Source organism: Agrilus planipennis, unplaced genomic scaffold (assembly GCF_000699045.2).
Source record: "Agrilus planipennis isolate EAB-ADULT unplaced genomic scaffold, Apla_2.0 scaffold109, whole genome shotgun sequence".
Lineage (NCBI taxonomy): Eukaryota > Metazoa > Arthropoda > Insecta > Coleoptera > Buprestidae > Agrilus > Agrilus planipennis.
In genome coordinates this window covers 897469-910501 of record NW_020438934.1, presented here as the reverse complement: position 1 = coordinate 910501, position 13033 = coordinate 897469, and the positions used below count along the sequence as shown (strand labels likewise).

Sequence of the window (13033 nt, the reverse complement as noted above, 5' to 3'; positions counted from 1 at the left end):
TTATGAACGCAAAGTGGCGGGACGACAGGAATAAAGCTTCATTAAAACTAATTAAAAATGAACTTTTAGTTTACTTAAATCTTTGTTTGCCATGTTTAGAGGCTATTAATGTATTTAAGAGCAACAGCAATTTGTTACTGGCTGCTAGGTGTAACAAAAAATATGTTTTTAAAAACAAAAAATAAAATACTTTATTTTTATGCCGAGTACTTTTTTTTTGGATCCTTTTAGTCGAGAAATACTTTATGTAAAACCTTAAAAAAAAACCTTTTATTATTAGTTGTTCATTTATAGAGATAGTTGTAAAAAGTGCTATCGCCTGAAAGGATTCATATTACTATTTGTTGTGTATATGTCATGTTTATAAACATAGACCTACTAATAAATAATCAACATATACATATTTTTTATTCTCGTTTTTATAAGTAGCAATCCGCATCAATTGGGTTTTTATTTTTGCAGGATAGGTTAGATGTTTTTTAACAGCGATCGAGAATGAACAAATATTTTTGTTTTACCAGATTAAAAGCGTACAATTTCGCTAACGAAAACAAATGATAAGATACCGTGTGTACATATAACATGCATTTACACAACCGCTGATAAGAGCTAAATGAGGTGCTATGTTGGAAACGCTTATCGCAATGGAATCATCGTCACAAGTTCAGCTACTCATAACGATATGGTGTAAGCATTTGAGTTGTTAAAGAAATTGAAAAGCTTCCACAAAAAGACAATCGAGTGCGACTTGGTCTCGCACGCAGAGAATTCTGACTCACAGAACAAAACGAAAAATGTTTTTGAATTATTAACAAAACCAATTTTTCAAAAAATTGGCATGAGTTAAAATAAGTCAATTCAATTTTTACGTGATGGTAGATATGATGGCTACCGAAAGCAATAGGGAACTAACATGGTGGCATTGCTTGATTAATATGGTTGATTTTAAAGTTGCAAAACAATAAATACATATATTGTCTCTTTAATTCGATTTTTTTTAATATACATACAAAAAAAAATAAATGGAGTTCTATGGACCTAAATGATAAAACCTAAATCTCCACATGAAACGTTTAAAGTTTAAACGTGTTTCTACAGCTACAGTGTTATCATTATTTAAGATTGGAATGGAAACCTGTTTTAGGTTTTTAAACGTTTCATATCTTTCAGGTTTTAGTGCTAATAAAATCAACCCCATATTACTGCACTAAAAATTAGTACTTTTATAGATAAACCTGTACCAAAATCCATTATTTCCATAAAAATGAAAGACATGGGAATTTTAGCAAGTGATGACGATGAGTTAGTAAAAACAGGTAACAGTAAGTGATACCTATATCCATTTCAGCTCATTTTTTAATAATCATAATTATTATAGACATTTAACTAGTAAACAGTTATTCTGAAGATGCATGAGTCCAAGTCCTGCTTACAAATGTAGATACATATGTATGCGTGTATCTATGTAGGCTTTGTACCTACAAGTAAATCTTGTTTTCTCAACTCGCAATGTGACTCTAATAATAACGAGATATTTTTCATGGAACTTTCCTGGAATTACTTCGTTCTGTTTTTACGATTAAACCAGACAGTGTTTATTATTTCCCAAGGCAGCTTGAACCTTTGATAGCGTTATATAAATAACATTATCACACAAAGACAAGATGATATACATACAAAATACCAGAAGTTTAAAAATACATAATATGTATCTACATACGTTCTTATAAAATAATTACCCGAATTAGGGTGATTTCACCAGTTTTCCGACTAGCTCTTGTATTCGCCTCTTTGACGATATTCTTTCAAACAAATGCATATATGTATAGCTATAATAATATTGAAAATAATAACCGTGCATGCTTGAGTTTGTTGAAAACCTAATATTTAAACAATATAATAGATTACTGGACGAGTTGTATCGCAAAATAATGAACTCATTATTTGGCTACTTGCTTCTCTGCGATGATAATGTATCAAAAACACGCAACAAAATAATGAGGCGCAATGACTTTCTAGTAAGTTTTTATGATATAATTTTTGGCACGATAAATTTTTTGTATTCCTTTGTGGTACTTACACATATAATACATATTGAACATAATAACACATGCGAATTGTTATCTTTTATAATTAACTAGCACAAGTTTAATTGACGAATACTGGATTACCAATTAAGCAAAAGGTTTAGTTTTCGACCAGCTGGACGAAAACTGAAACAATTGGGGAAAATGTGTAATTATTTGGTAATTCAGTAAAACATATAAATAAACATTAAACTATTTTTTTATTGAATCTTTATTTACTTTTCAATTTAACATCTAGTTTTCGTTCAGCCGACTGTTTGTGTTGTATAAACAAAAAAAAATATAAAGTTGTGGACAAAAACTGGAACCTACATCAAATATTATTTTATATCAGTTAAGATAGTGGCCGAAGACTGGTCTGGTCGGCTGAAGAGGACCTTAATTGGTCCTAGAACGGCCTGAGGTAGAGGGGTTTTAGTCGGTAGGTAGGTGACCGAGCGGCATGGCCTAGAGGTTTAGACCATTGCTTAGCATTCGGGAGGACACCGGTTCGATTCCGGGTCCGTCTGCCTTGTTCCAAGTTTTTCTGTGGTTTCCTTGGATCACATAGGCAAATGCTGAGGCAGTAATATTCCACAGATAATCTTTCATTCTCTTCTGTCTTCATTTCGTCCGTCTCATCTTTCTCACCCGAACCACCACCCACCCATTCCCACGATTCCTGAAAGCAGGCTGAAGAGGGCCTTCCGCCCTACCTTCCGGCGTAGTCCGGAGGGACTGCCCGCCCACCAGCAATACTGGCTGGTGGGAATGAAACACCCAAAGTTTTTTAGTCGGTAGGTCCGAGGAATTCTTCCTCGGGAATCCGACACTATCCAGTCGTACGAACGGCTGGGTATCTTTTGAAGATTTCCCCTCTTCCACGAAAAAAAAAGACTGGTCTGGGCGACAACTAGCTTTTGTGGACATAAACTGGCAAACTGGAGGGTGCTTCAAAGTAAGGCCTACGAGCAATACTAATCCGGGGCGGGGTAGCGAGTCAAACATGTCTTGTACATACATATTCCGAAAATTATCTGGTTTCGAGAAAAACGTAGTTAAAAGCACAGACAAATGCAATTCCGGCTCTGGTAAAGAAATACAACGCAACGCCGCATACAACCAGCTGGTAATTATCTGCATCATTTGCTCATGTATTGTTTTTGTTTGTTAGATTAGATTAACTGTAATTCAAGATGTTTGTATTACAGTCAACCTGTAGTAGTTGTTTATTCTTTTAACGTTTAAACCTCGCATGAGGCAATCGATGTGCAGTTCAGTAAACTAATTCAGCAATACAACATCAATCATTGGAGTAGGTCAGTATGTCACTACAGAATAGTTGTTGCTACAATGATGTGATACGACACCTATTAACGGGTTTAAACCATATCGCCGCTGCAGAGGACGAAATCCTTGATTTATTGAAGAAAACCCCGAAAATAGTGTATGCGAAATAGCAAAGAACGTTTGTTCCTTTCATATGACAATGTGGCAAATTTTGAACTGTATTCTTATCATTTGCAGCGAATGCAAACCTTGCTTGACATTGATTTTCAGCTGCAAGCGAATTTGACAGTGGTTTCGATAGAAATGTGTTGCATATTCTAATTTTTTCCACAGGGTGTTTTTCACAAACAAATATTGCTTAACGCGGGATGGAATTTTCGTATACATCGTTCGCAATTTCAACACCGATTTTCGGTAAATGTTTAAAGCGAAATGTTTGCAGATTCGCTTCTCAGGCCTTTCTGCCCACCTGCGTTTGAATGGCCCGATTTATTTGACTTTTTTATAGGGGACTCCCCGAATGTACTTGAGGATGTACTGTTGCAATTATGTGGACGTTAAGTTATTTCAATATTATGGTGCACCCCTCACATTGCGACAGTGCGTGCATTTATTGACGAGCAGTTTCCTGGACGGTGGATTGGATGTAGGGGCGTTGTATTTTGGCCGGCGCGTATTTCGGATTATAGCACGATATTAGCGAAATGCGGAACCCTACACGTGTTTTTTGTAGCTAAACCAAACGTTATCTTTTAATTGTTTTGTAAGTACCCTAGCAATCTTAATATATATACATCATTATAACATTATTAAATTTGTAGTCTTCCCTTCCTCCTTATTTTAAGGAGACATTTTTAGATAACACAAAGGAATTGTCACAAATAGAGAAATGGGGTTTATCACTGTAAACTCAAAACATTAGTATATTGGACTCACTATAACGAAACGGACTAAATTTCATGAAATTCATTTGTATTTTCTCTTTTTTATAATGCACATACATATGTAAAAGCAATGAGGCTGCATTTGAATCCATTCCAAATAGCCTCTTAATATAAACCACGCGATGTTATTTACATTGCAAAAACATTCATCGATGTATTTGTGTCGACGTGTTTTACGAATGAAATATAGCTCGCAATTTTTTGCAAATCAATTTGCATAACACGTTTGTTTTTCAACTATCTACTACATACGTCTCTTTTTGGTGCTGCAAATATACCTAATCATCGATGATTGCGGTTACGCGGATAGGAAACTGAGTGAGTGAGCATATGCGCTACTACGTCAGTAGGCCTTGAACCCTATTCAAGTCGGCCATTATCCATTATAAGTTGCCGAATGTGCGACGTTGCCATATTCCCCGCAAACAATCTTCCATGTTTCTTTGTGGGCAGGAAGGAAACTGCGATTTCGCTTTGCGCCTTTATGCATCCAAATATCTCCAAGAGGCTACTTCTTTTTTCATTACGATTTGTCAAAGTCGGCCATTTTACCATTTTTATTTCAAAACAAAGCAGTTAGCAATTTAACGAAACTGGAATTCGCAAGAACAAAAATGTTGTAGGTATGTATCTAGGCATCTCTGCTTGGTTGTTTCCTGATGTAAACTTATTGATACTCATAGGTATCTACTTAATCGCTTTGCAATTCTTAGTTTCATTTGCACTAATAAAGGTTTCCAGTTGATGCTGATAAGGAAAACAAATAAGTGCTAATAAAACTTTCACATTCTGGATAGTGTTTCAAAGTTTTGTTAGTTACTAATTTCCTCTTTCATTTTGTAAAGAGACACATCGGAAATTTAAAAAAGGTATTCGCAAAAAAGAACCGAAAGTCTCTTCTAAAGCTGTTTCAAATGCCTGACAAGTCTCTCCACGTTTTTTGCCAGAATCCGTAGCGTGTTGTTGGCCCCTGTACATCGAAGGCTCCACGTCGTTAAGCTCGAATTCGGCCTGTTTGCCGACTGGAATACATACAAGGTACTTCTTCCTTCGAACGAAAACGTGACCGGACTACAGCGCACCATAAACTATCCAAGTACGTGAACTCGTTCAAGTTGGAACGCTTCAAGCTTTTTGTTGTGCGGCATACAAACACGACTCTATTTCCATTTGCCATTTGTGTCACGCGCAGACAAGTTCTCTTTAAATATTTCGAACGAGGGTTAGCAGTAATAACGGGCTCACGAACTTTTTTGTAACTTGCTGGGAACTCTACGTAAAGAAGATAGGAATTTGAATCAGCAAATTTCATTTTGAAAAAAGTGCAACGAAAACAAATATGCTTACTCCAAATAGATTTCATTGATGTTGAGTATCCACGATGTAATGCGAAGCGTTTCCCAGCGCCACATGCAATTTTGACTCATACTTTTTCGTAACAAAATCAACACTAGATGAATAACTATTGTAGAATATTAATTTGAAATCATTTTTTCGATTTTTTATTTACCCACTTCAAACTACCTCAAATTAATGAGGGAAAAATTGTTGCTGTTGTCACACCCCCGCCGGGAATCGAACCCGAGACCTCATTAATTTGAGGTACCTAGTTTGTAGTGGGTAAATAAAAAATCGAAAAAATGATTTCAAATTAATATTGCATATTAATCCACTATTAAGTAACTAACAATGTCATAGGATAACTATTGTAGAAGTCTGAATCCCTTCTTCTTCCATGAAAATTGAGCTACATATTACCTATACTACCTACACTGCATTGGCTTTTTATTTGCCATAGGTGCATCCAAAAATATTTGCTAATTCGTTCTGGTTGTGGCTATGTCAGGATATACGGTTAAAGTAATCACTTCAATATTGTTTAACCAAATGGGTTTATATTTACTTGTGTAGGAAAACGAGCGACGCAAATGAGTTTTTGTTACCTAATTCAAGTAGCATAACCTTTTTCCGAAATTGACAAATTCACTCTCAAATTAAATACGTCAAGTTTTTTATTAGGGAAATCCACTCGGATGTCATTGGTAATTTCATTCATAGGTATATTATCGGTAAATTCACTCTGGTTATTTAATACAGTCAATTGGATAAAACGTCACCAACATGAGTGATTTGATTTCGTCTTTGCCCCATTTCTCGTTTCCATTTTAATAATAATTTAATGGAAAAGTAATGCCTTTTTTTTTTCGCTTACTTTTACTTTTTTTTGGGCATGTATTATCATTTTCTTTTATTCAAACAAAGCTGTATAAATATTTCTGCAACAGAATAGCTTTAAAAGAGACTGTAACACCAATCAATACTCACGCTGTATACACTTTTATTGATTGCGTGTGGCTATGTGGGCGGTCAGACCGGACCTATCCCTTAAAAGACTGTGGAGTAAATTTCGTCATCAATAATTCACCTTCAAATAAATTTTAATACGGTGTCAATACTTGTCGATTACATGTTCCAGAAAAAGAGATGTTTAGTGTTAAAAAGGGTAAATGGTACCCGTTCGGCTAGAAGAATAAACGTTACTTATAATTTTCCTCACTCCTAACTAATAATTCTGTTATCAAATGGTGTTAACAGAAAACAATAAAAGTTTAACGTTTTATAAAATATTTGGTAATTGTCTAGAGTTGGGACTCCAGACCAAAATGGCTCCAAAAATTTTTTCATTGATTTTTGGTCATTTCTGAGGGTTCAATGATTATATTTGAGGCGGGAAGACACATTTTTTTTATTATAGAATACATGATAGGGTATATTGTGTATGTATAGCTATTTCTTCTTTTAATATTAATTTTATACAGTGACAATTATGAAGGAGATTAAAAGCNTGTATATTCTTTCTTTTAATATTAATAAAAGAATTTTATGGAGTGACAATCGTGAGATAAGGAGATTCAAATCTCTTCCCGTACCTACAGTTTAGAACTGATTTGAATTTTAAAAAATTATAATTCAAAAATTTTTTTTAAGAAGTCAAAAAACTGCCTCCCCTACCAATATCGAATTCTATTATGTAGAATGGCCGAAATCGATGAAAAAAATTTTGGAGCGATTTTAGTCTGGAGCCCCAATACTGGATAATTACCAAATATTTATAGTTTTATTTAATAATTTTTGTTTTTGCGAATTTTTTGTAAAATAAAATTTGATAAAAAAGCTACGTAATAATAAGTGTGACAAAAAGCATTATTCATAATTGATAAAAAGTAAACGGCAAAAAAAAAAGAAATACTGCCTCCTGTGAGGTTTGAACTCACGACCCCTGGTTTACGAGACCAGTGCTCTACCACTGAGCTAAAGAGGCTTCTTGTCTCACGTCACTAATAAAAGCTATTACAAGTAAGCGCGTGTTTTTTGAAATTGTTCTAAAAAACGATAATTCAATTTTATCGTAGTTGCAGCTTCATATTATTTTTAATTACAACTGCTAAAATAGAACATTATCTAAAAATAAATTTTAATTATAATTACAAGAGAAATAATATTTGTATTGTTTTATAATGACGTAGGTAAAATGGGTACCTTTTAAATGAAATCAAATACGAAACAACAGCCATTTGGGTTTGGGAACTATTTAAATGACAATGACATGGAAAATGTTTACGTTTGCAAATCATTCAATTTGTTTTATGTCACGTTTTTTAAATATTGTATGCTTATACGAACATAGGGAGGGTGACATGACATAATAATTGCAACGTCGTCATTTACCTACATATTTACAAAGGTAAAGGTGATTCCATCTCACGTAGATAGGGCAATACCTATTTACGTATTGTACGGGTATTTTTTATTCGTTATATCTAGGTAGGTCCATTCTAGAATAATAAATAGAAAAGTCTTTTGTGTTTTATGTGGGCCAAAGTTAGAAACAGATTTTCCATACTTTGTTGTTCATGAATATAAAAACCAAAAAAACATCTCATGAACCTTATCTTTGGGTTGCCCAATAAAAATACGCTGCAATATAAATACAAGGTGTACTAAAGTGCCTTTTACGTCCACAATAAGGGCGGGCCTTATGGATGACGTTTATTTCCGTCAAGAATACTGCTAATTAATCATTAATTAATATGTCATCGTAAATGTGTATTTCATCCGTCATTTGTGGAACTACTCATGTGGCATCACCACTAGACCCGGCTTCATTGCTGACGCTTTTTTTACAATTGACATCATGGTGGTCTAGTACTCATGGGTCCTCGTTTCGAGCATGTAAAGGTTCATGTGATTTTAAACTAACAATAGCAAATAGTCGCACAAGGAAAACAAGTCATAATCTTAAGACGATTGAATCCAGAATAACTTAGTCTCGAACACAGTCTGTAGTACCTATCTTCCCACCTACAAATTGGTTACATAGAACTGACTAATGGAAGGTCAACGTGGTCTACTGACTAGGCATGTATGTACACAATAGATATTTCAAAATCGAAAGAAATTTCAACTTATGAACGTGGATCACTTGATTGTGTGTAACATGCTGTTGTTACGCTGTACAAACAGGGTCAACGGAACAGAAAGGACAGCCTTGTCTGACGTTATCCCCCTACTAACGTACCGTTCACGTAATTCGTTAAAAAGCTTCCTTGTATTTCTACATCTCGTTGACTCGGAAGGTCACATTTCGAAATCCATTTAATTTTGTACACATCGCGGTACAGACACGGATTTTCACTTTTACTACACAATAACAATCGGGCGGGCAAACACCCGGTGTCGTAACCCCGAGACACCTCAACTCTAAACCTGTAATACCAGGCGCCGCCATGGATGCCCCATAGCTTCCTCTACCATAATTTAGCTTTGTATGTATTAAATAACAAATTACGGATAAACACGTATTTTGGCATTTGTTATGAAAGGATCTTTTTCCATCCTGTAGTATTTCACGTCAATTTTGTTTCAACTGCTGCTGTTTCATAAACAATTACAGGACCCTTACATTTGCCATATCACTACGATTTACCATTAATTTCCATAAAAAAGACGCTTATACCAGCAACTAAGATCGATAAAATTGTGAAGTTTTGTTAACGTTTATCATATTTTTCAAATAGTTGCACAACTTTTTCTCTCAATATCGGACACAACTGAATTAATCACGGAATTAATAAAAATATAAATAAAGGTTACCATTAAAGCCTATAAATCAAACCAGTTAACGTGTTTCAGAATACCAAAATACCCAATTGATGTGTTTCAGCTAATAAACTAAACTAGAAGTACGTTGTATATTATGTGAAGGAAATGAAAGCGAACGCTAAAATTCTAATTGAACGAGGTAGTAAACAACGTTATTATTAAACTGTCTATAATTTCGATAAAACTATTTTTTGGAAGGTCGATGAGATAGTGACATAGAGACCCCTTGACGAGAGACGAGCTTCCTTATTTTCTGTTTGTGACCTACAAGGACTTGTTTTGTTTGTTATATCGTTAAATTGGTCTCGGAATTAACTATTAAATCATTAAAAGGTTATTAGTGCCAGTATTAAGCAATACAGACGAATGATATGATGATGTAATAAATTATGAGGAGGTTCTTCAAAGGGAAAAAAACATGGAAAATACCATTGCGCCTTGATTGATTATCTCGTCTCGGCAGCATTGCAGCATCTATAGATAATAGTTATCACTACAAAAACAATAATCAAAACAGTAACTTCGTAAATACGCGAACAAGAACGAAAAATGTGAGATAAAAATAAATATTCGTTCCAAACCATCAATGTTATTAGTTTCTATTGTGATTAAGATTATCAATTGGTAAAAGTACACTGTGTGCAATTAGAACAATGCTTGCCTAATCGTTTTTGGTGTTATTCCACTTTGGCACTTAAAATCGTTTTATTATCTCAAAATCCCTTTTATTTATGTTAATACTTATAATTTATAATGAATACTTAATAAACAATAAACTTCATGCTTAATAAACAAGAAAGCAGATTTTTAAAACGGTCCATATCTTTTAATGAAATTGCGCAGTTTATTCAGATATCAATAAGAAACGGTCCTCTCTTCCTTTTATGAGAGGGGCTAAAATTCCGTTTACGTCTTAGCCACGTGTAATAACAAAGAACGGGCCTATATTCACAATGATCTTATTGTGAATAAATCTTTACAATTCCAAACAACGCGTAAGGGAGTCTACCATTCATAGTATGCATGCTGCGTTAGTACGTCTGCATTTGTAAGAAGTTTCAGCTAAGGTTTGCACAATAGATCGAACGAGTTCATTGGAACTTTAATAATGCCTTCAAAACCAGTGTAGGAGCATTAAACAGAGATTGTAACATGAGAAAAAAAAGAATACTGACGTATCAAAACTTGAAATTATTGGATTTAAAAATCTCATCGTTTATAAGAGGCTAATGTAAATCTTAAGAATACCTGTTTACAGTATTTTACATCGTATTGCTGTTCTAGAATAATATTAGACACCATGTAGTAGCAATATTTTTCGAGCACGGCGCTGTACGGGTGCGAAACATGGACAGTGGGCGCGGCGTAAAAGAAAAGGTTAGAAGCGTTCGAAATGTGATGTTACTGGAGAATGATGACGATACAATGGATAGAGAAGGTTAGAAATGAAGAGGTATTAGAAAGAATAGGAGAACAAAGGACTCTACTGAAGTCAATAAGAAATAGGCGAGATAGATTGGTAGGATACCTAGCACACCTTCTCAGGCATAAAGATCTAGTCGCAAATAGTTAAGGATATGGGTTGTTTTAGTTTTAGGGAATTGCGAAGATTAGCTCAGGATAGGAAAAAGTGGAGGTGCGTGTCCAACCAGTCTTAGGACTGACGACCTTATGATGATGTTGGTTTCTATTGTAATTTTTCGAACTGCGGTACTCGTATAATTTGGACTAATTTTCCGTAAGTCAATTAATCTGTTTATTTTTCAACAGTATATGTAAGGGTTTTATTATTTCTATATGTGTGTAAATAAATAGTCGTTCGAAAACTAAACGAACATATGTGTATATAGTGGTCGGTATGTATATTTCTACGTTAATTTTACGGACTTAGTTGGGATAGATTTTACCTAATTTGCCCATGTGTTTATACTTTATGCGGGGTGATCGGTCAAGGGGGATCGACCCTCTTCGAGATGAAGAAACAAACAGGACCTATTAATGTTACATATGCGTGAAACGTATTGAAGTGCACTTGTGCTACTCTGTGTTCTCCAATAGTTGTGCATATTTTAAGGACGTTATAATATTAGTGATTGTTACCTGTGTTACCTGCAAATCAGGGTGAGTTATTCACTGAGTACTTCAAGCATGCTTAGTAATTATTTTACTGATTGTTTTAAATGAAGATGCTGTTGATGATTTATGTTGATATTGAAAGTAACTCATGAGATAATTAGGGACGCTACCTAGACTGTTAAGCTGCGGTGACACAGTCGTTATTTGGGGGCTGAGGTTTGAAAGCGCTGCGGTGCAATGGGGACTGTGGGCTGCGGTTGTACAGTTATCTAACCCATTAATGACCTCAGTCCAGTTTTGGACAGAAAAGTCTGTCTTGCAGAGGTAGTGCGGGAAGAGGGTGTTTGCCCTTTCCCAAGATCAGGTTGATACAGCATCAATAAGTGTCAAGTAGTTGATTACAGTAATTTGGCTGCGGTCAATGTATTTATCTTTAGTTGATTATATTGCAACATGGCCTTGTACAGTAAGATGCACGATAAATGCTAAGGAAAGGTATGCTTGAGTGCTCACACCTGTTTTTCTATATTTGATGAAGGTGCCGTAAGGTGATATTGGCAGTGATATAGCTGGGGATCATCGCTGTGATCGTGTTGGCTTTTTTTTAAGTAAGTGATCGTTTGTTTTATTTGTTGTGTATATGATGATTAAGAGATTAGGATGTCTTAAAGCAACGCTTAACCATCTTCCTGACGATACTTTATATCTCAATATTGTCCACGCCCCTGTGATGCTACGTTCTTGATTTACGTAGTTTAAGATATCTATTTGATATTCTGTTCAGAATGCTCTTCGAGAGTATATGTTACTTAAGGCCGCTTACATATATGGTTAGAAAATAAAAAAATGTGAATAGAATCATATTTAAAAAGATTCCATAAAGGAATTTCCTAATTCAAGTTACGCCAATGAGTTTCTCATATTAATTTGTCGAAAGCGTTTTAAAGGTGGGCCAAGCTAGCTCCAGCTACAGCTGCGACAAACCCTAATCTCGAATTTATTTATTGAAAGCATTAGATACAAGTCGCAGATGTATATCTTGGTATTATAATTATGCTGAATAGTTCAATGTTAAATATTTTATATAAATACATACATGTACTTAGGTACGTATAAATGTTAATTTCTAAATTTAGAATTGTCAATAAAGAACATTCATTATGTTTTTCACTAGTTAAACCATATTGTTAATCTTATTTTCAATTATTTTTGCTGACATAAATAATGATTCAACCAACTCTCCGTGGCATGTGATGTATACATATATGGTAAAAACGAACAATTTTTGAGTATTACTTACCTTAATCAGTAACACAATTAATTCACTGCACTGGAGAACAGATTCACGCATGAGTTTTGTCGCGAATTGAACGAGTAATTATTATGCGCATATCTACTCAGAAAGTGAAAAAGTTGATTTAAAAACGACTTACCCCTCATCTTGGGAAACAGGAACTTCTTGCGGACACTCTAAAACACAAAAACAAAACTAGC

The 13033-nt window shown here is 34.6% G+C and overlaps 1 protein-coding gene and 1 non-coding gene across 2 annotated transcripts in view; both read right to left on the bottom strand.

Moving 5' to 3' along the window:
* The window catches only part of LOC108742727, a 55187-nt gene that overhangs the window by 40812 nt on the left and 1342 nt on the right, over positions 1–13033 (bottom strand). The window contains exon 2 of the mRNA XM_018478027.1: positions 12973–13009. Coding sequence (XP_018333529.1) covers positions 12973–13009 — 37 coding nt within the window. The remainder of the gene's footprint in view (positions 1–12972; positions 13010–13033) is intronic.
* On the bottom strand, positions 7551–7622 carry Trnat-cgu. Its single transcript has one exon. It is a non-coding gene; the product is annotated as a tRNA-Thr (tRNA).